This window comes from Nilaparvata lugens, chromosome 8 (assembly GCF_014356525.2).
Source record: "Nilaparvata lugens isolate BPH chromosome 8, ASM1435652v1, whole genome shotgun sequence".
In the NCBI taxonomy this organism is placed as follows: Eukaryota; Metazoa; Arthropoda; class Insecta; order Hemiptera; family Delphacidae; genus Nilaparvata; species Nilaparvata lugens.
In genome coordinates this window covers 36,778,448-36,800,328 of record NC_052511.1, presented here as the reverse complement: position 1 = coordinate 36,800,328, position 21,881 = coordinate 36,778,448, and the positions used below count along the sequence as shown (strand labels likewise).

The window sequence follows — 21,881 nt, the reverse complement described above, 5'->3', positions numbered from 1 at the left end:
CATCAAATCAGAATCAGCTGACTTCAAGGTTATTTTACAGCCCTAGGGCTGTAAAACTTTTACCGGCCTGGTCAGAGAACAATCATTTTCGGCCTCCATATGACGCACGAAAACCAGATCATTACATCCAAGTGGGGCGAAAAATAATTTTAATAACTTACGTATTGGTGACAATGTTTCCTAACAACATAACCTAAAATCTAAAACCTAAAAACCGGCCGTCTGATTGGCACTGCCGATTGCGCTATCTATCGGCTAAAGTTGTAACAATTATATCAGCTGGGGTTTACCAAAAATGGCTGACTCCAGATCACGCGGTTCAGATTTGAATTGCAAATCAAAAATATTTGTTGGCTGGTATTTTGAATAGAATAAGATATTTTAAAATTGTATAAATTTTTATTGTCTACTAATATTAAGAATATAATATCATACAAACATATTTTATGAGTTGATAAATTTCTGGTTGTGGTATTGAATTCAGTTGACTCAATGACAGACACCTCTTTATGCTTTCTCATCTGAGGTTAGACCTTCTAACCTATTATAATGTAAGTTTTTAAAATAGAGATGCTTCCCATGTTATTTAAATGGAGTCACTTTTACTCCCTAGGGAGTTTTTCTGTTTTTTACTACCGAGAGCGAAAAAGTGGCACTTTAGTATTAGGTTTCAGGGAGTAAAGTAAGTACTTTAGACAGTAGGTGGAGGAAAAAGCAATTTGTAATATAATAACTATAGATAATATTTATATTGTTATGCATCTACATTATCTCTTATCTTCATCATCATTATTCTCTTATCTTCTAATAAGAGAAGAGCGAGTGAAAACAGTATTCGTGATGCCTACCTGATACAGCTGATGAGCGAAAGTGCCCTTGAGCTGATACTCAATCTTGTGGGCGTTGACCAGCCCAATACGCCACACGGCAAAGCTGTCAGTGGTCTGCAACACGTCACCAATCAGCCGCAACGCCACAGACAGCCGGTACTCGCCGGCCAACGCCAGAGACGCCACGTCAGCGATTATCTGCGCCAGGCCAACGGTTGTCAAGCGTTTTAGGTCGTTCCTCGTCAACATCTCCACGTTCCATTCGTCGTACATTATGCGGCAAGGGACTGGGAAAATAATATACAAACATTTTACAAATTAAATTAAAATGGTATAAGTGATAAAATGGTAAAATGATTGAAAATTATTAAAATGGTATAGTGATTTATTGACCGAGCAAAGTAAGGTCTAAGATTCAAATCGACGGTTTTGAATTTCTTTTTATGTTTATATGTTTATATCTATGTTTATATGTTCCGCATTTACAACGAAACGCAGCAATAGATTTTCATGAAATTTGACAGGTATGTTCCTTTTTGAATTTCGCGTCGACGTATAACTTACATACGGTTTTTTGAAATTTTGCATCTTAAGGATAATACAAAAGGAAAAGGAGTCTCCTTTGAACGCCAATATTACCGTAAAAATCAGACTTTAGAATAAATTATTCATCATAAATCAGCTGTCTAGTGGACTATAATACTACCCGTTCAAAAACATCGAACATCTTGAAAATGAATCTTTCCATGAACGTTGTAGACAGTTGCAGCCAGACCTGATAACAGCGCTCACACTCACATTCCGGGACGACACGTCACGGTACGATAGGACAGAAAGCTCTATGTTTATGTAGGATTTTTTCGAGACATTTTAAATTGATAAATTATTTATTAATTTTTGAGAAAACATAACAACAGGACAATGTAACTTACTGACCGCGAGGTCTACTGTTTACAGAACTACTAGTTTTAGTGAGATGTGATCTATCTCGTATTATAAAGTGTATATCGGAACTAAATTTAACTATTGACGATGTCAAAAATCGCACAACAATTTATAAGGAAACCATCACTGACAGAAAGAGGATCTTATCAAATAAAAACAATTAAAAGAAGGCAACAGGTTTGTTCAGACGAATTGAGAAAAGAGAGATTTGACAGAATGAAAAGGTACTGGGAAGAAAGGAGGAGAATTGAAGCGAATAAACAAAGATAGAGAACTAACCAGAGACTACAGTGATCCTATGTGGTCATAAAATCACAAAAAAGGGTATAATATAGTAAAAGCCGGTTTATTAGAGTTATTACCATACTCAAGAGATGAGGAATCATGAGAATGGCGTTAAGATAAGAATTTAGTCCTTAAGAGCAGAAAAGAATGACATAAATGGAGTATTTGAAAAAGCCTTTGCTTACTCACCTTCTAAACTATTCTGATGAGCATCATTCTGTAGATTATACTAATACTTGATAATTCAAAAAAATAATATTAGCATGAGAGCAGAGCATGATAATGGCAGGATTTGAAAGAACACTTGCTTACTCAAGTTCTCAACTATTTCTGATAAGGATCTGTAAATTATACTAATACTCAATAATTCAAAGAATAATAATATTACTATTATATTAACAACAGGAATTTGTATCTGTGAAGAAAAATGAGATCAGAATAGAAACGTATACAGCCACTTTAATGGCTTGTAGAGATCAACTAGTGTTACAAATACTAGCATAACAAATGGAGAAATGGATTAAATTTATTAGCGATGGATACAGAATGTGATTCACGCGAGATGAAATGAATTGGGCCTTCAAAATTAATAATTGAGTTTTTCTGTGTAGATAAAAATTTTATTATTTGTGCTAGCAATGGAAAATTGGAAATAGTACGGTATATTCAATAATATACCGTGATGCTGTGTTGAAATCGACCTAGGCTATTCTTCATCGGATAATTCATCGAAAAAAAACAATTTCTACTTTTGCATTTGAACTATGAATGGATAGAGCAATGATCTTTACAATCTGGAGGTATTTTCAGTTCATCAAACTATTTCTGGTAATGACATCCAGAGCCAGCACAATATACGTCTAAACTTTGTGTCTAAAAAGGAAGCCAAATTCCAGAATTTTATACTTTGGGTTTTCAAGTTTCAGGTTTACACACCTGGTACATTCAAGTTGATCAGAGCCCACGAAGAATGATCCTCATCTAGATCCCTGATCTCCAACCTCTCATCTAACGGATTCATCCAGTGAATTTGCTTCTCAAGAGACACCAGTGGAGCTTGCCTCTTTCTAGAATATTGAGACTCGTTATTTTGACTAGAAGTTTCTAGAACCAAGTTCGCCGAGCTCCGATCCCCAACTCAAGTTCAATTGGAATCCACCATTTTTCATCTGTTGACTTTTTTGGTTTTGTTTCGTTTCCAGCTTTCATTTTCTCCGTATACCTCTCCTGCAAAAAAACCAATATAATATTTAATGATGATAGATGCAGAAGGTTTATAGCTGATACAGTAAAATAAACCAATCTCCCTTTCTAAAGACCTAGTTTTATGAAAAAAATTTCAAATATACATTGAACTTCAAAAACAAAACCCATATAAAAATCACCTCATTCACCAAATACAGGTAGCAATATTATTAAAATGTAATATAGAGAAATTAACTATTGGACATTTTAATGGAATTTTCAAACAACCTTTATTGCACAATTCTCCATAATAATATTAATTTTAGTGATATTTTAGTTTCTACTAATATTTTTATTCTTGGATACAAAAACCAAAAACCTCCTGTTAAAAGTACTCCCAGGTGCCTCTCACTACATTCATTTTTGATTTTTTAACAATGACTCAGAACAGTAAGCTACAAATAGTAAATCTTCAATGAGAATGTGAGAAATCTATACGAGCAACAAAAATTTAGCTGAAATACATCATGGCAAAAATAGAACGTAAAATATCATTGGATTTGATTGTTAATTTTGTGTACCGTTCTGTTAAAATGTGACTTATGAAGCCATGATTCTCCTAAATTTGAAAAAAGTGGAGAAGAAAGCTTCAAATTTTATTATTTTAGTTTCTGAAGCTTCACAAAGGAACTGAAAACTATTTACTAGAATATAAATTAGTTTGAAAAAAAGTACTTACCAATTGAATACTATAGATTTGATACTGGATTTTGTAGTAAAAATAATATTATACACAGTTATGAAGGTGAAAATGAGAGAATTTCAGTCTACGATTCTGGAGGTGGTTGCAGAGTATAAAACGTGAAGAATAAATAGTTTTGAATATTATCTGTGTAATTATTAGTTTATTGCCCATTACCTGTGTAATAATTATCTGTCCAGAATTCGTCCTCACCACCCTAATCAAGGGCATGCCAGCCTGATGAGTCCATGATCTCATAATGGTGGCCAACGGAGCTGGCAAATCCATAATTGAGTTATTCTTAGCGACAACCGCCTCTTCAATGGTCCTCCACATCTTCTTGTCGTTGAAGAGCCCGAACTGATTCTCTTTTAGATATTTGCCGACCGCTTTATCGAAAGTGGCTGCCCTCTGGGTTATCCAGCTTGCGAATCTGGCTACTAGAAATCCTGTAACAAAAATTAAAAATTAATCCAACTTTGATGTAGTTCAGACACTGTGTTACTTGTAAATATTTGAAAAAAAACACTTACTTTTTCTTGGAGTGTTGAGGAATGCATTTCACTCCTGAGGAGGAGCTTCAGCAGCCTCTCCTCAATTTTAAATTATCTACAAAAATTATCTCAATTGAAATTTCGTTGGATGATTATGAGCTTGATGAAAAAACAGTAGGATCGAACACAAGATGAAAATTTATTTATTATTATTTTACAAAGGCGACTTTCTAGAAGTATTTTAAGCCTAGGTGATGATGATGGGATGAATGATAATACAAGTTATGAATGAATAAAAATTATAGGTTATGCTATCCACTTGAATTAATTTGAGTCCACTTTTCAGTCCAGAAATAACTAAACTAGAAATTTTGAATTTGATTTGATATCTTTGATTTGATTTGAAAACCGGATATAATAGAATGATTACATTCAATAAACTCTCAGAACTTGAAAATATTGAGTTATGGATTAACAACATAAACACGTAACAAAAATAATCTCTATTTCACTTTTGTTAGACAATTTATGGGCTTGTTAAAATAAAACAACCATTGAATTAAACATGAAACAAATTATCATGGAACTCGATAACGATTTAAAATGATCAAAACTTGGGTCCGGTTGCACAAAAGCCTGTAAAATTTCAATAATGATTAAATGCCACAAGAACCAATCACAGTTGACCTTTTTAAAAGACGGCTTCTTTTAAAAAAAAAGCCTGAGTATCATAAAAAGCACATGTGGGCATCATTCTCAGCAGAAAATATAAAAATATCTCAACAGATAAGTTTATCTAATAATGTTTCATTTTTTAATCCAAGACTTGAAATTGATAAATGTCTTATTTGTAATTTAATAATTAATATTCAGAACAGAAATTTTCTAAAAATTGAATATATAATATAGAATAGGAATAGAGAAATTTCTACAAACATCTTTTCTCTATGGTAATCTATCTATATATATAAAAGCGAAATGGCACTCACTCACTGACTGACTGACTGACTGACTGACTGACTGACTCACTCACTCACTCACTCACTCGCATAACTAAAAATCTACCGGACCAAAAACGTTCAAATTTGGTAGGTATGTTCAGTTGGCCCTTTAGAGGCGCACTAAGAAATCTCTTGGCAATATTTTAACTCTAAGGGTTGTTTTTGAGGTTTTTTAGTTCGTCTTTTAGCATGTATATTCTTCTTCTCCCAATCTCTTAATTATAATTGAAATTTCCATATCATATGTTACTATAGAATTATAATCTAGATAGAGTACCTCTTCGAAACAGTTGTTAACTGGCAACTAAATTAATAATTTTGTCAGGTTGGCATTAAGTTGAGTTGACTTTGTTAGGTTGGCACCAAGTTGAAGATTTAAATGCATTTATCGCGGAAAAATTGATTGGGCATTGCTACTTCAATCCTGGGAATATTATATTACTAGCAGTCAGGCTCGCTTCGCTCGCCATATCCGTTTAGCCAGCCGTTTAGTCTGGACCCCCGACTGGATTGTCCTAACATATGATAAAAATGCGCAAATGAAAAATGCAGGCGAGCGAAGCGAGCCTGCTGATCTTATTCTTGGACGATCCAGTCGAGGGTCCAGGGGGCGGAGCCCCCTGGCTAGACGGATATGGCAAGCGAAGCGAGCCTGTCGGCTAGTACTACTATAATAATAATAAACAAAATTTAAAAATAATCTTCACTACAATAATATACTATTGTATAATAAAGGAAAGAACTAACTTATACACGTACAGGATACGAAAATTAAGTTTGACGCATTACCACGTCTGAATTAATGGACCGATTAACTTGGAATTTTGCATATATTCTTAATTAACCGAGGATGGTTCTAGTCCTACTTCAAACTCTTTAAGATTCCACTCGGTCAAGTTTTCAGTTTGTCAAGTTTTAAAATGGATCCTTGCGGAGCACGACTTACCTGCTAGTATCAAATAATATCCTATTAAATGCTCACTGCGTACATCTGATGATCAACCACTACCATGATAATATAATGTGTAACATACAGTTGTATGTAGTATGTAGTATTTACCTTTACAGTAGACCAAATTCCCAAAGTTGAGTTCATCATTAGCTTGGACAGGCTTAGCCAAGTAGCGCACTTCAGGCTTCGAATCCAATTTCCAAGTTTCCGACAAGAAGTCAACACTGTCCCAGCCTATCACATCCCAGTCAGGTCTCAGCTGAAATTCATCAATTTATCCAATCATTCGTTACATTGAGTACATATTCTTGTATAAATGGATAACAGCCCAAAACTGATTATTCCAATTTATTATTATATAATTTTTCATTTGTAAGAAATTACTCATCATTAAAATGATATTGGAAGCGCAAAAGCAGGCGAACCCTTCAATATTCTACCCAAATTTAGATATATGAGTTCCAAACACAGCAACAAAGTCCAACAATATAGGTCATGAATCACGATTTAAGCAAATTTACAAGAGATATATATTTTCAACAAGGATTTAGGATATAGCAGTTCTTGAACAAAAATATCTCAAACGCTGCTCCTTGATTGCATGATTTCAAATCATATTAGATGTGATCGAAGCGTATTTTAATAGATACATTGTACCCGCATCTTTTATAGTAACAGAGAGTGTGTTGGACTCATGCATTCTCTCTCCCAATCGTTTATTATGTATGTAAAACAAAAGTTTTAAAAAAAGTTTAAAACAAAAATTGTTTATCAGAGATTGACAATGGTGTAACAACCGAAACCGGTCTTTCCAAGTATCAATAAATCTGTGGTTTTTGACAATTACTTAGTATTTTTATTTCACAAAAACTTAGTTGCCTGAAGACAAAGAAAAAATCCAACAGACGTTGCTATGTGGTAATTTCAACAGAACCAATCATTGACTTTTTTCTAAATGAACGAATAAAGACAATGGTAACAATTGAAGTCAATTCAATTCTACAGTGGTCAAACTAAGCTATTAAAATATCGTGGGAATGATCTACAGAGTTTTGGGAACTAGAACAATTTTATTGAAAACCAGAGAAGGGAACTAAACCAATTTTGATGGGTTTGAACTCTCTGGGAACTGGAACTATTTCATTGAAAATCATAAAAAGGGAACTAATTTTTTCAACCAGTAAAGGGAACAGAAACTAAAAATGTATTAAAAACTTTAAAACAGAACCATGGTTTCACGTAGTTAACCAACGCATCATCAGCTGTACTGAGGAATTTTTATTATGGAGAGATTTCACAACATCACCATCAATTCTACTAATTTTATTATGGAACAGAAACTATTTTATTCATTTATTCAACCAGTAAAGGGAACAGAAACTATTTTATTCATTTATTCATTTTTTGAAAACCATAAAAGGAAAATACAATTATTTTTGTACCTTTTGTACAATCCTGGTAGCATAATAGGAGGCGAACCCCTCACTCCACCAGACCTCGTCCCACCAGCTGGGAGTGACCGAGTTGCCGAACCAGGTGTGAGCCAACTCATGGGCCAGGATTGTCATTCGCCTCCTCAGAGCTTGGCCCGTGTTGTTCGAAACTGTCAGAATGTCTTCCCTTCAGAATTAAAACAGAAAAAACCTTATTAAAGCATTGCAATGAATATCAGAAGATTATTAATAAATAAATGCATTTATTGAATGTAATTGCATTACAATAATCTACATAAAATGTATGAATTCAGGGCTACATTTATAAAATAGAATTATAAATTCTTCATTGTGTAGCAAATCATATAATTTGTATTCTTATCCTATTATTTTATTAATTTCAAAGGGTACTATAATTCTATTTCATAAGTAATCTACAATAATCACTTCGGCATATACTCCATGGTAAAGTGCCGTAAGGAGGATTAGAAGATGAAAAATAATCAGGTGTTAATATAATCAATTTTTTGTTCTCTGTATTGAAAATAATAGACTTGGACAAAGGATAGAAGGATGAGAAGCAGGAAGAGGAAGAGAAAGAGGAAGAGAAATAAACAGAAAAAGAAAAAAAAGAAAAAAGGAAAAAAGAAAAAGAGAAAAAATTAGTAAGACGAAGAGAAAGAGAAAAAGAAAAAGAATGAGTAAGACGAAGATGAAGAGGAAGAGGAAGAGGAAGAGGAAGAGGAAGAGGAAGAGGAAGAGGAAGAGGAGAGAAAGGAAAGAGAAAGAGGAAGGGAAGAGGAAGAGGAGGAAGAGGAAGAGAAGGGAAGAGGAAGAGGAAGAGGAAGAGGAAGAGGAGAGGAAGAGGAGGAGGAGGAAGAAGAGGAAGAAGAAGAAGTGTTTAAGAAGAAGAATTACTATCACTAACCTGATAGTAATCAAGCCCCAATTCTCGACCGCCCCAGCCACATCAAAATGGGGCACAGCGAGCAAGTCAGTCTTGGGCAGAGGGTTGTCCAAATCGAACACATTCTGCATGTGGTAGAGAGCCCGATAGCCCTCGTCCACACTCCACACCACTTGGGCAGCGTGGGTGGCCGGACTGGTCCACACTGTGAGGCCGCCACGTCGCCCCGTGTGGGGGGTCAGCTCGCCTACAAAGAAGGCCACCAAGTAGGTGGACATCGGAGGCGTCTCTTCAAAGTGCTCCCACATTAGGTCCGAGGTGCCGTCCCTGCAAAAAGTGTGTGTCATTCAATATATTGATATTTGATATCTCCACAATCAATTGAATTGGGTTTCAACAGATGATTGATATCAATGAGAAACAGTATTTGCTCAAATGCTAATGGATAACTACTAATGGATGGCTTACTATTCTATTAGTTTTTGAATTGAAAAATAAAACTTTCCACAGATGGAATTAAATAGAGAATGCATTTATTCAAATGTTAATTAATATATAATTATTATTTAACGAAAATCCCAAATAAATGCTGCAAATCACCCCGAAGACCTCTGCTACTGCAGAGGCTTCGTATAAAATGAGCGCTGCTATCCAGAGATTGTCAGTTTGGTGTAAGGGTAAGCATTCCTGACTGGCAATTGGGAGGTACCGGGTTCGATTCCCGGGCTGGCAACTAATTTTTGGATAGTTGTTCTCATCGAATTTCCATCTAGCTGTTACCTGTTGTCAATGTCTGCAGTAGCAGAGGTCTTCGGGGGGTGATTTGCAGCATTTATTTGGGATTTTCGTTAAATAATAATTAAAACTTTTCAACTGAAATATCAATTCGACTTACATTGTAATAACTGTATTTCTATTACTATGTTATGACTCCGATGTTCTGCTCATCTGATTTTTCTAAATATTCTGCAATATTGTCATTCAAATGTATTTATGCTATTAACTTACTTTACTTCATGTTCTTGTATTGAAGTATTTGATTGACGATGCTTATTGCTTCTTGTAAAGTTTTTGTAGCAAACAAAAATTATTGATTGATTAATTAAAATGTTCTCACATCAGGTTAATGGTTCTGCCCCTGCCTAGATAAATTGTCATTAAATATATTGATATTTTGTGTCTTCACAAACAGTTAAATCAATTTTCAACTGATGGAAATTAATGACAAATTGCATTTGTTCAAATGCTAATCAATAAAGGAAACTATTCTATTTGAAGGAAAATTTTGTGAAGTGAAGAACTACAAGAGCTATTTCGGACTATGTATAAACCTATCTAAATTTGGGAGAGGAATAGTACAACGTTACCTTATTTTTTCTCTCCCTATCATTTTGATGATGTAATTATTGTATGAATGAATGAATAAAGAATGAAAGAAAGAAAGAAAGAAAGAAATATTTATTGCCAAAATCATTAAACAAACTTTACAAATGTGAAAAATATAAAAATTTTCATATACAATAGCCTACATTACAAAAACTTAAAATTAAAATATTTTCCATTTAAACATCGATTATAATATTATCATTGGCGTTACCAGCAAAACTAAGTAGTTTGAGCGATGGCAACGAGTAATCAGTCGGCTATAATTAGTGGCTTGAGATTCAGTCGAAAAAATATAATAAAGAAAAAAGAAACATATGGAATGTATGAAAAACTAGAGAAAAAAAAATAAAATTTCAATCCGAAAAGAAGAAGTACTAAGAGTGAAATACTAAGAGAGCAGAAAAACTAGAATGAATTCATAATAATTTAAAAACTCAAAAGAAAAAGAGATGATTCATGTAATTATTAATCTACAATTCACTGTACATATGTAATCCATTTAGTAACATAATGTAATTCATTTGTAGCATATATGCAATTCCTTTTGTTAGCAAAAAGAGAAAAACAATACAATACAGTACACATGACACAAAAAATAAAACTTAAACTCAGAGAGAAAAAAATTAATCTGGGAGTATAGCCCTACTAATAATAAATTCAGAGGAACTGAGGAAGACAGTATATGTACATCAAATTAAAATATTTTAGGTATGATATCTTCTGTCTTTATCCAGCTTTCAATTTTCAATTTAAGTGCTTTTGTAGGTTTTCCTGCAATGAAATGTTCTGGCATAAAATTAATAAGCTTTTTTGTTGTATAGTTGAATTGTCTTCTGCATATAGTTAGATCTGTTCGAGGAACAAAGCATCTATTTACTGATCTAAAACTATAATTAGTTGAATGAGGTGTAAAAAGATGTATATGGCTGCTGATATATTTAACAAGATTTCTGATATACAGTTGCCTAACTGACAGAACTCCTAACTCCATAAAAAGTTGCTGGCTAGGGTACCTTCTATGCACTCCTAGTGCTGCCTTGAGTATACTCTTTTGAATAATATTTAGTTTATTGAAATGAGCATTAAAAGCACCACCCCAGACCCTAATTCCATACTGAAAAACTGATTGGGCGTATGCAAGATAGACCATTTTACTTAAAGATTTCTCTTTTAGTAAGCTCAATTTATAGAATTTATGAATCATGAATTTCATCCTGCTACACATCTTATCTATATGCTTATTCCATCTTAGATTTGGGTCCAAAGTGACACCTAAATACTTTGTTTCAGTTACCCTCTCTAACACAGGACATGAACAACTCATATCATCATTGTTGGGGTCATTCAAGCAAGTCCTTTTATGTACTCTAACTGCATTTACATTATCTATTTTGTCAGTTGGCTGTGTACTCGAGTTCGGAGAAAATGTCATATAACACTTTTTTATAATTCAATGTCAAAACATTCTTCACAAGCCAAGACCTCACCCTGCAAAGTCCACTGTTGGCAAGAGATATAACACTGTCCCACGAGGATCCAGTAAAAGCTAATACAGTGTCATCCGCGTAAGACAATATCCTACACCCCTGAATAGGAAGACTCAATAAATCGTCTATGTAAGCTAGAAATAGAATCGGGGATAATACTGTTCCTTGAGGTAGGCCAAATCCTGACAAAGCTATTTTACTCTCCCTTCCATTCAAATTAATCACTTGTGTTCTGTTTTCCAAATAACTAGCAAATAGTCTTAATACTGGACCACGAAAGCCATTTCCTTCAAGTTTCTCAAGCAGGTTTGAATGAGGGATGGTGTCATACGCCTTAGCCAGGTCCAGGAATACAGCTAAAGTTTTTTTATTTGACTTATAGTTTCTTGTTATTATATTTACAAGTTCAGCCATGGCATCCTCAGTGCATTTATTTTCTTGAAAACCATATTGATATTTGTTTATTAAATTGAATTTATTCAAGTATGGAACAACCTGTTGTTTTATAATTTTTTCAAAAACTTTGGATATATTACTTATAAGGCTAATTGTACGATAATTGGTTGGGTTTGTTTTATCTCCTGACTTGTGTAATGGAATTATGTTGGCAATTTTAAAATGACTTGGGAAATGCCCTGTTTCCATACATTTATTGAAGATTAAAGTTAGAGGTAGAGCTATGAAGTGGGCAATTCTTTTAAGACAAACGCTACTTAAATTATCGAAACCAGGAGCAGCACTATTTTTTAAACTATTTATCTGATTTATAACTTCATCATAATTGTGGGACGTATGAAAAATGAATTCAGAAATCGAAAGTTAGAATTATTACCAGTTTCTTGAGGAAAATTTTCATTTTCTTCAAATAGTTTTTCTGCATATGTCTTTCCCACCTGTGAGAAATAATTATTTAATAATTCAGGATCAATATCAGGGGGGATAAACAAATATCAATATGCTTATGACGTTTAGTGTCTGAAATTTCCTGGATGCAGTTCCATACCTTTTTATTGTTTCCTTCACATGATTTCAGTTTGTTTTTATAGAATTCGAATTTAGCTGATTTAATAAGTTTATTTAATAAGTTTCTATAGGCTCTATACCTCTCTTTCAATGTGACATTAAAAGGTTGTTTTTTCAAGGTATTATGCATTTTGTCTCTTGTTCTTATACAATTTACCAGGCCTGAGCTTATCCATTCTTTTAGGGGTCTATTCCTCCTTTTTAATTCTATTTGACTAGTTGATAATTTTATATAAGATAACAACTTATTTACGAAACGGTCAACTATATTATCTAAGTTAGTAGAGTTATCCAATTCTGAAATCTCATCTATCCAGGTTTCTTTTTTTAAAATAAAATAAATTTAAAGACTAGAGTAGTAGGACCGCTACGCTCTACACATGAAATAAACTTTATTTATGTGAAAATAATTAATTATAAATTTACCAGTGTTACGGTCTTCATAATGCGTATTATACAGGTCTTCATAATCTATTATAACAATTGTAATGTTATTGAATGAATTTCCATTGATTTTCATGGAAAAAATTAAGTTAAATGGAAAAAATAATATAGTAAAATAAATAAAATTATTCAAAATGTTTTTAGTGGACAGCGAATTAAATTATGAAAACAGAAAGACAGGGAAAAAACCACTGACTCAAGAATAAGATTATACTGCCTAATATTTATACTAATGTACAATCCTCAAAAAAGATTCACAGTCATTCAATGTGAACAGATAGAACTTCAAACTTTTAAGAAATATATTGAATGGGACTGAGGTATTAAATTTTCTTGAAATTAAATTAAACATTCTAGGTGCATTGAAAGAAAATGAATGTTGAAAAATTGTTAAATTAGATTGGGGAACTTGAACTAAAACCCGTCTGAAGTCATATCTGATATCCCGAGTAAGATTTGCATTGAGGCTTCTTAGAAAGAATAGCTTTAGTACTTTGAAAACATAGAGATTTCTGATTGGAAGTATCTTAAGCTGAAAAAACAGTGGCCAAGAATGATCAGTTCTGAGTGATCTGGTAATTATACGTATAAATGATTTTTGAAAAATAATTATGGGATTCAGTGTTGTGACATAGGTTCCACCCCACAAAACAATACCATAGCTCATACGAGAGTTAATAAGTGCATGGTAAGCATTCAATAATACACGTGTAGGACACAAATCACGTAGCATGTAAAAGCTCCTTATTCCTCTACAAAACTCCTTTTTCAATTTCGCCACATGATTTTTCCAAGACAATAAAGAGTCGATAACTAAACCTAAGTATTTAAAAGTATTCACAATGTTAATTGTTAGACAGTTACAGTTATTAACAACAGAGCAGGAATAGCTATGATAACACAGATCTGTATCAAAAAATAAATTTCCCCTCAAGTTAAAGATCATGTACTTAGTTTTTTCACTTAAAACCATGAAATTTTTGCTGAACCAATAATTCAAGACTCTTAAATCAGCGCTCATTCTTGTGTATATTGTATTGCATGCTACATCTGAATATGTGAGTGCAGTATCATCTGCAAAAGCAGTCAACCTTCCATTCAATTTTGCATCACATAAATCATTTATATAAACAAGAAATAGAATAGGTCCCAAGACTGAACCTTGGGGCACACCATAATCTATATTCTTGAAACTACTGTAGCATCCCCCTACCCTCACACACTGCTTTCTGTTTCGAAGATAGCTATGAAACCACTTGTATGGTAAGCCTCGTACCCCAGCTGCATATAACTTATTTAATAAAATTGAATGATCCACTGTATCAAAGGCTTTAGTGATATCTAGATATAATGCTGAACATTTTTTACCCTCATTTATACTCTCATAGATATCCTCAAAAAATGAAACTAAAGCATCTTCGGTACTCAGGCCCTCTCTGAAACCAAATTGATTTTTACTAAAATAATCTATTTTTTTGAAAAAACCTATCAATCTAATTTTTATAATCTTTTCAAAAATCTTGGTGAAAACTGACAATAGAGATATTGGACGGTAACAATTTGGTTTCTCTCTGCTGCCCTGTTTGAAAAGTGGGATTACAATAGCAACCTTCAAGCAGTCAGGGAATTCACCACTCATCATGCTCCAATTAAAAAGCCTACTCAAAACACCAGCAATCTGAATGGAAATTCTCTTAACAATGTAACTGCTTATATTGTCAAACCGGGAGCTTTATTGTTTTTCAAACCGGCTATTATCTTGAGAATTTCAGTTTCATTAGTGGGAATGAAAAACAAGGAATGCAAAATATTTTTATACTTGAAATGGGAATTAAATACTGCATTATTCTCTACATTAATAATTGAATGTCTTAACTGTTGCGGTATTTTAATGAAAAATGAATTAAACTCTGTAGCAATACGTTTTTTATCAGTGATTGTCTCTGAATTGATTTCTAAACTTATAACATCATGCTTTGATTCCCGATCTCCTATCAAGCTGTTTACTATTCTCCATTGAGTTTTTAAATTACCTGAGCAATTATCAAATTTTTTCAAGTAGTACTGCTCTTTTGCTTTTCTCAGATCGGATTTTAATTTATTTCTGAATGTTCTGTAATATTCTTTCAAATTTAAATCATGTGGTCTTGAAATCGTAAGTTTGTACAGTTTTTTCCTTCTATTGATTCCTTTAAATAAATAGTCAGAAATCCATGGAGTTAATTTATTATTGATAAAAACACTTTTTCGGGGTCTACTGCATTTACACTTATCTATTGAGTCTGATAATAGCTTGGTGAACGAATCGAAAGCAGCTGAGACGGAGTTCTTATCTAAGACGCTCTCCCATTGCAAACTTTGTAACTCTACTTTCAGTTGATCGAAATCAATCACAAGGCTGCTTCTTTCCGTGGCATCTTTAACGTGATAACGTTTTCTTATATCTAGCTCTAGACGTACCATTGAATGGTCAGTAATTCCAAGGTGCAGTACTATAGCATTGTAATCAACTAATTGTTTTATTTGGTTGAATCGGATGAAACAATGATCTAAACAACTCTGACTATCACCAACTATTCTTGTAGGCTCATTTATAAGGCAGTCTAATCCGTGGCTAGCCATCTGGCTAAGATAAGAATCAGCTACTCTATCATCAAGCAGTAAATTGCAATTTATATCTCCGGTGAAAATAATATTCTTTCCTTTTAGAGAAGCTATCATGCAATCGATATCATCGAGAAATTCCTGTATCGGAATACTATGTAAACGGTAAACTGCCAAAACAATGAATTCAATGTTATCATCACAACAACTAAGCTGCAAACAGTCGGCTGACCGCTTATCTGAGCTACCTAAAATGCTACATCTGTATTGTGATTTGGCGTAAACTATTACCCCTCCGGCTCGATAGTTATCATTACAACAACCATAAGCATTGTAACCATCAATTCGAAACAAGTTTATCTCATCGGTAGATATCCATACTTCAGTTAGTATTATAAAGTCCGGAGACATTTCAAAGTTATTTAATTCAACTAAAAACAAATCAAAATTCTGCCTTAGGCTACGGATATTCTGATTTATAAAAACTAGAACATGATTAGAATCAGACATTGAAAGAATGTGACAAATTTATTATTACTGTAGAATGAACTGATACTAAGAACTTTGTTTTTATACTCATTCTGTGAGCTTGCCTTCTAGCAATAAAGACAGAGATTGATATTATTTCCAATTTAGTAATAGAGAGATTAAAAGAAATGTAAAACAATAAAGAGATTGAATAATGTGAAAGAAATAAGCTTTTCTTATAATATCTATATATGTCTTTGAATAAAGAAACTAATAAAAAATACCTACAAGTAATGGGTACTTCGGTCTCACCGTGACAACAAAAGTAAGAGTAACGAAAACAAGAGTATAAAAAATAAAAATAAAAATATAGCTTATCAATTTAAAACAATGCAAAAAATAATAGAATAACATAAAAGTAACAAAAGGACTTACAAATCTTTCAGGTCTTCAATTTTCCTAACAGTTATCACATTTGATCCCTGTTTCTTTCTTAGAAAAATTTTACCACTTCTGACCCATAGATACTCAAAGTTCTTATCTTTTTTCACTTGTCGGGCCGCATTGTAGAGGCTACGCCGAGCAGGTGACAGGCTCTCATTAATGTAGATCGGCACCGCGGGTCCTGAGGTCAGACCCATGTCATGCGTGTTGAAGTTGCGCTTCACGCGGCGTTTCTGGAGTAGCTCTTCTGAATCCAGCCTCCGTACCATTTTTACAATGATACCAGGATGCTTGTCAGACCCCACCCTGGAACGCAGGCGATGGCATGCATCTATCATCGTGTCCTCTATTGGATACCCTAGCGAACGACCCACATCTTTGACGATTGCAACAACATTTTCTCCTTTCTGCATCGGTACTCCATGTATTTCTACTGTGTTACGACGCGAGTACTGCTCACAATCCTCAACCCTCAGCTCAAGATCAGCTATCTTCCTTTGAAGCCCATTATTTTCACTTCTCAGTTCATCCACCGTTTTCACCAACTTGGAAATTTCACCTTTCTGCTCCTCGACCGTCTTCCTAGCTTCTGCAACTTCATTGTGACAGAATTCTATTGAAGCGCCGAGACTAGTTTCCACACGCTTAAAGTCCTCCCTAAGCTCTTCAATAAGTTTGATAACGTCATCAAATGTTACAGTTCCCTTGGATTCTAGCGCCATACTCTTTCGACGTTGCTGGGAACACGGCTTGCATCGCCACAAGTCGCCCTGCTCCATTAAATAATTTACATCCTCAGCGGATAGGCTAACGCACTTTCCATGGAAGTTTTTATTGCAGTCGCAACATGACACTTTCACTTTGATGGCCTTAAGCGATTTCAGACAGGTGTTACAGCTATCAGACATGATATTATGAAAAATATTCAACGTTGAATAAAACAGATTTTTAGAACTAACTTTGATGCACACCGTAACAAGAACACTTTTATCGAAAACAGCACTACAAAAGATAACGAGAGCGGCAGCAGTAAGCGTCCGTCCTGCTCAAAGTCTCAATCATAACTGATATAGCTGATCGTAATAGCTGATCGTATAGCTGATCATAACTGATAATATATGATCGATACAGGTTTTCGTATTATTCATTACTCTTGTTGGCTTGTTGCAGTAAATCCATCCAAACTATAGTCAAAAAACCCATTATCACTTATCCAAGTTTCTGATAATACTATGATATCATAACTCACTTTACAATTATGTAACATATAGAAGAATTCATCAAAATTTCTTCCTATACTCCGAATATTCATATGAATAATATAAAAAAAATCATTGGATAACTCATTCTCAAACTGATTGGGGTGAAAATTTAATATATTATCAATCTCAGCCGTATTGTAACATTCTAAATCTATAAAATCATCGAAACTATAATTATTATTGTCATATATCTTGAAAGATACCACTATTTTCCTCCGTTTCCTATGTATGTTGTTCCTGCTGCTTGTCCTCCGATCCGTCATTGTTGTCGGTTGATGTTAACTCCTTCAGTGTGTGGGTGTCGTATATCCGAATCGCTCGTGAAGCTTCATCCTTCTTGACAAATATCTTCCCATTCCTTATCCAGTTGAATTTATAGTTGTTCTTCTTTGCCTCCATCTTAGTTTCGTTGAATAGGTGTCTTGTGTGAGGTGTCAGATTTTCGTTTACAAATACCGGTCCGTCTTCAAATTTTTTATCAATGTGAGTGCTCCGCAATCCATTACTGTTGTTTTGTCTCATTTCTTTTTGGTATGCTTTATAGTTTGTTATCCATTGTATCTGGTTTTTCTTGACGCGAAAGCAACAATAATAGGAGGCACCTTTCCCTATCTCTGACAGGAATTCTATGAGCAGCCTCAATTCCCAGATTCCCTTCATTATTTATTTTAGGACTCTTGCCGTTTCTTCGATTATTTTTTTCAATATTCTCATTATTTGTTACCGGTATTCCATGAATTTCCAGGTTTTTCATTCTTCCATATTGCTGGAGCTCTGTTAGGTCTTTTTCCAACACGAACAATTTTGTTTTCAATACTTGGTTTTCCTTTTCCAAATTAGAGTGATCCACCTTATACTTTTCAATCATTACATTATATTCATCGATTTTATTAGAGAAAAAATCCACCGAGTTTCTTAGGTCAGAAACGTTTTCATTTGTTTTTTTAATCTCAGCTCTTATCTCTTTCATTTTTTCACTTATTGCATCTCTTATTTCTTTTTTTAGTTCAGCGATCAATTCTCTACTTAATGATACCTGGTTCTGGTTGTCTGGCATATTTATTAAATTACTATTCTTAGAACTCTTACATGTATTGCAACGCCACCTACTTGTAGCTTGTTTTGATAGTTTCTTGAAATTACTTTCCGTAAACTTAGAATAAATAATTATTATTAAACTTTATTATACTTTGAATATTCGTTCAATCTAGACACAATAAGCGCCGCTTGCTTTGTTCAAATCTACAGTTGCCTTATCCGGATTTTCATATTTATAATATAGTATATTTCGCACCTAGAGTCGAAAATTAGACTTTTCCGGCTCCAAATCGGTTTTAAAGTCCGAGGCCGTAGGTCAAGGACTAGAAAGATTGAGAGCCGTAAAAACATTTTTGCCCGTGGTAAAATATATATATTATAAATATAATATATATATATATATATATATATATATATATATATAATAATTGTTTACTAAGCACTTCCGAAAGCAGAAGTGGAACGTCATAGCTCTAGCAAATCTGAGGTAATCTGAATATCAGGAAATTATCCAAGTATTTTTATTTTTCATTCTGATTGCACTACTCACATAGGATACGATTTGATAGAAGGCATATTAGCCAGAGCCACTTGGTCTGTGGTTCTTCCCAGAATAATTTTGAAGCGTGCTTTGAGACTCGGCTCATCGAAGCAAGGAAAAGCTGTACGCGCTCGAGATGTCTCGAAGACTGTACTCATCAACCATCTACAAAAACAAACAGAAATCAAAATAGATGAAATAATTTATTATTTAGATATTGCAAGATTTACTCAAAAATTCAAGCAAAATTATGTAGCTAAATTTAGAGGATTTATGCAGTTTTTAGATAATATGTAGAAGATTGTATACAATTGAAGCTGTTTTCAGTGGCGTAGCGAGAAGGGTAGGTTTACAGGTTATCGCCCCCTCATCATGTGAGCCTGAAAAAGAGACCCAGAAATCCAAGATGACACCCCTCCCACCCAAGATAACAATGAATCATATTTTAGAGAAATTGGTATCACCAATTACTAATTGGTTATTATGATCTTTATCATAGCATGTCTTCTAAGGACATGAAAATATATCCAATAAATCATACCCAAATAATATCATAATCATATTAATTTATCATGTCTACATTATACCATAGAGGAACAACGGCATAAGTAGATATCCCATGGTATAGAGCGTTTATTTCGCAACTTTTATTGTTATCTCAAGCCGATAGTCCACGTAGTTCTTTCCCGTGAAGCTTTATGACACTGGTAGTCTCTCATACTGTGCCGTTCATACACTCTTACCCGGTCAAAACAGTAATAATCGACAGTAATCGGCTTGAGATAACAGTAAAAGTTGCGACATAAACGCTCTATACCATGGAATATCTACTTACGCTATTGTTTCTCTATTATTATACTCAACACTTGGAAAACCTTGGAAAATAAAAGAGCATCTCTACACAGTCAGTATGACTATCCCAACATAAATTAAAATATAAGTCAAAATTTATATTATAATAGATTAATAGATTAATTTCACCTTACAAGTAACGATAATAACAAAAAAACTCAAAATAAAGAGTAGTTCTTGAATAAAATTCTCAATGATTCATGTATCGGTACAAAAGATTTTCTCATTTCCATTCAAGTTTGAACAAACAAAATTCTTCCCTGCCAAAAATTGACATGAGCAGAAATTTTAAAATACAGGATCTAGAATATATTATTCATTGCAAGATTCAATTTGAAAATTCAAGCAAAATAATCTAGCTAAAAGTAGAAAGTTGATGCGGTTTTCAGATAGGCCTATGTAAGCAGTTTATTATACAATATTGGAGGTTGAAGCTGTTCTTAATGAGATCCAACTTCCACAAAAAGTACAGGTGCATAAAAATACTAGAATATTATAAAAAGTTGATGTAATAATGCATAAAAAATACTAGAATATTATAAGAAGTTGATATAATATATCAGGTATTGTAAGAAAAATATTGTCAATGGTTTGTTCATGTACTGATGCAAACGATTTTCTCATTTCCATTCAAGTTTGAGCAAACAAAATTCTTGTCTACCAACAATAGTCACGAGGATTACAAATCGCTGTTTCAACAACCATTCCCCAGTACATGAACACGTTAAGAAGATGCTCATCAACTCTATTACCACATTACAATGATTTGATGAGGACCGTTACAATGGAACATCTCTAAAGGTTAAGGAAGGCAGGCGGCTACTTTCACTAGGCTAAGGTTAAGCACGTCACCCTAATAACCTCTCACGAGCTATATAGGTCACAGAAAACGCAAATTCAAATACATAGTAATACAATGTAGTTTAATCAGTCACAGAATTCAAATATATAGTCATACAAATGATCACTGAACCTACATAAACTGTATGTTCAGAATAAATACAGAGATATATTATTTACTACCTACAATAATAGCACGATAGAGAATGTAAAGATATCGTGTTGAATGTATCTAGTAATGAACAAAGGTGGTCATAAAGACTTGACATTTATTCTTAAATCAGAATCTTAGGTTCAAAGTCACGAACCCTTTCAATTCAACAAAGAACATTAAATGCAACAGCAATAATATTTTTTCAAGAGCTCTGTATAAGATAGTAATATTCGCCTACTATCATAGGTACTGAAATTGTAATCAATAACTTATTAAAAGTGCAATGTTGACATGCTTATTACATTGATAATGATATTATTCGGGTATTATAATCGAAAGTATATTTTTTTCAAGTTCTTATTAGACATGCTATGTTAATGAACATGATAATAATCAATTAGTGATTAGTGAGTGGTCCTGCGATGTATGAAGCACGAAGGCTAAAATGATCATGTATAATGTTCTCGTATTTTAATGCCCTAAATGTAAAGTTACCTACGTGTTCCAAAATATAACATGGACCAATTGATTTGTCTAGACACAAGCATTGATTGAAGTCATAAG

General features: G+C 33.6%; 1 protein-coding gene across 1 annotated transcript in view; it reads right to left on the bottom strand.

Moving 5' to 3' along the window:
• Nucleotides 1-21,881, bottom strand: part of LOC111049427 (aminopeptidase N-like) — a 48,545-nt gene that overhangs the window by 16,807 nt on the left and 9,857 nt on the right. The window contains exons 5-11 of the mRNA XM_039434665.1: nucleotides 19,481-19,636; nucleotides 8,796-9,101; nucleotides 7,877-8,054; nucleotides 6,543-6,693; nucleotides 4,165-4,436; nucleotides 2,997-3,287; nucleotides 849-1,117 (exon numbers count right to left, since the gene is read on the bottom strand). Coding sequence (XP_039290599.1) covers nucleotides 3,165-3,287; nucleotides 4,165-4,436; nucleotides 6,543-6,693; nucleotides 7,877-8,054; nucleotides 8,796-9,101; nucleotides 19,481-19,636 — 1,186 coding nt within the window. The 3' untranslated portion in view covers nucleotides 849-1,117; nucleotides 2,997-3,164. The remainder of the gene's footprint in view (nucleotides 1-848; nucleotides 1,118-2,996; nucleotides 3,288-4,164; nucleotides 4,437-6,542; nucleotides 6,694-7,876; nucleotides 8,055-8,795; nucleotides 9,102-19,480; nucleotides 19,637-21,881) is intronic.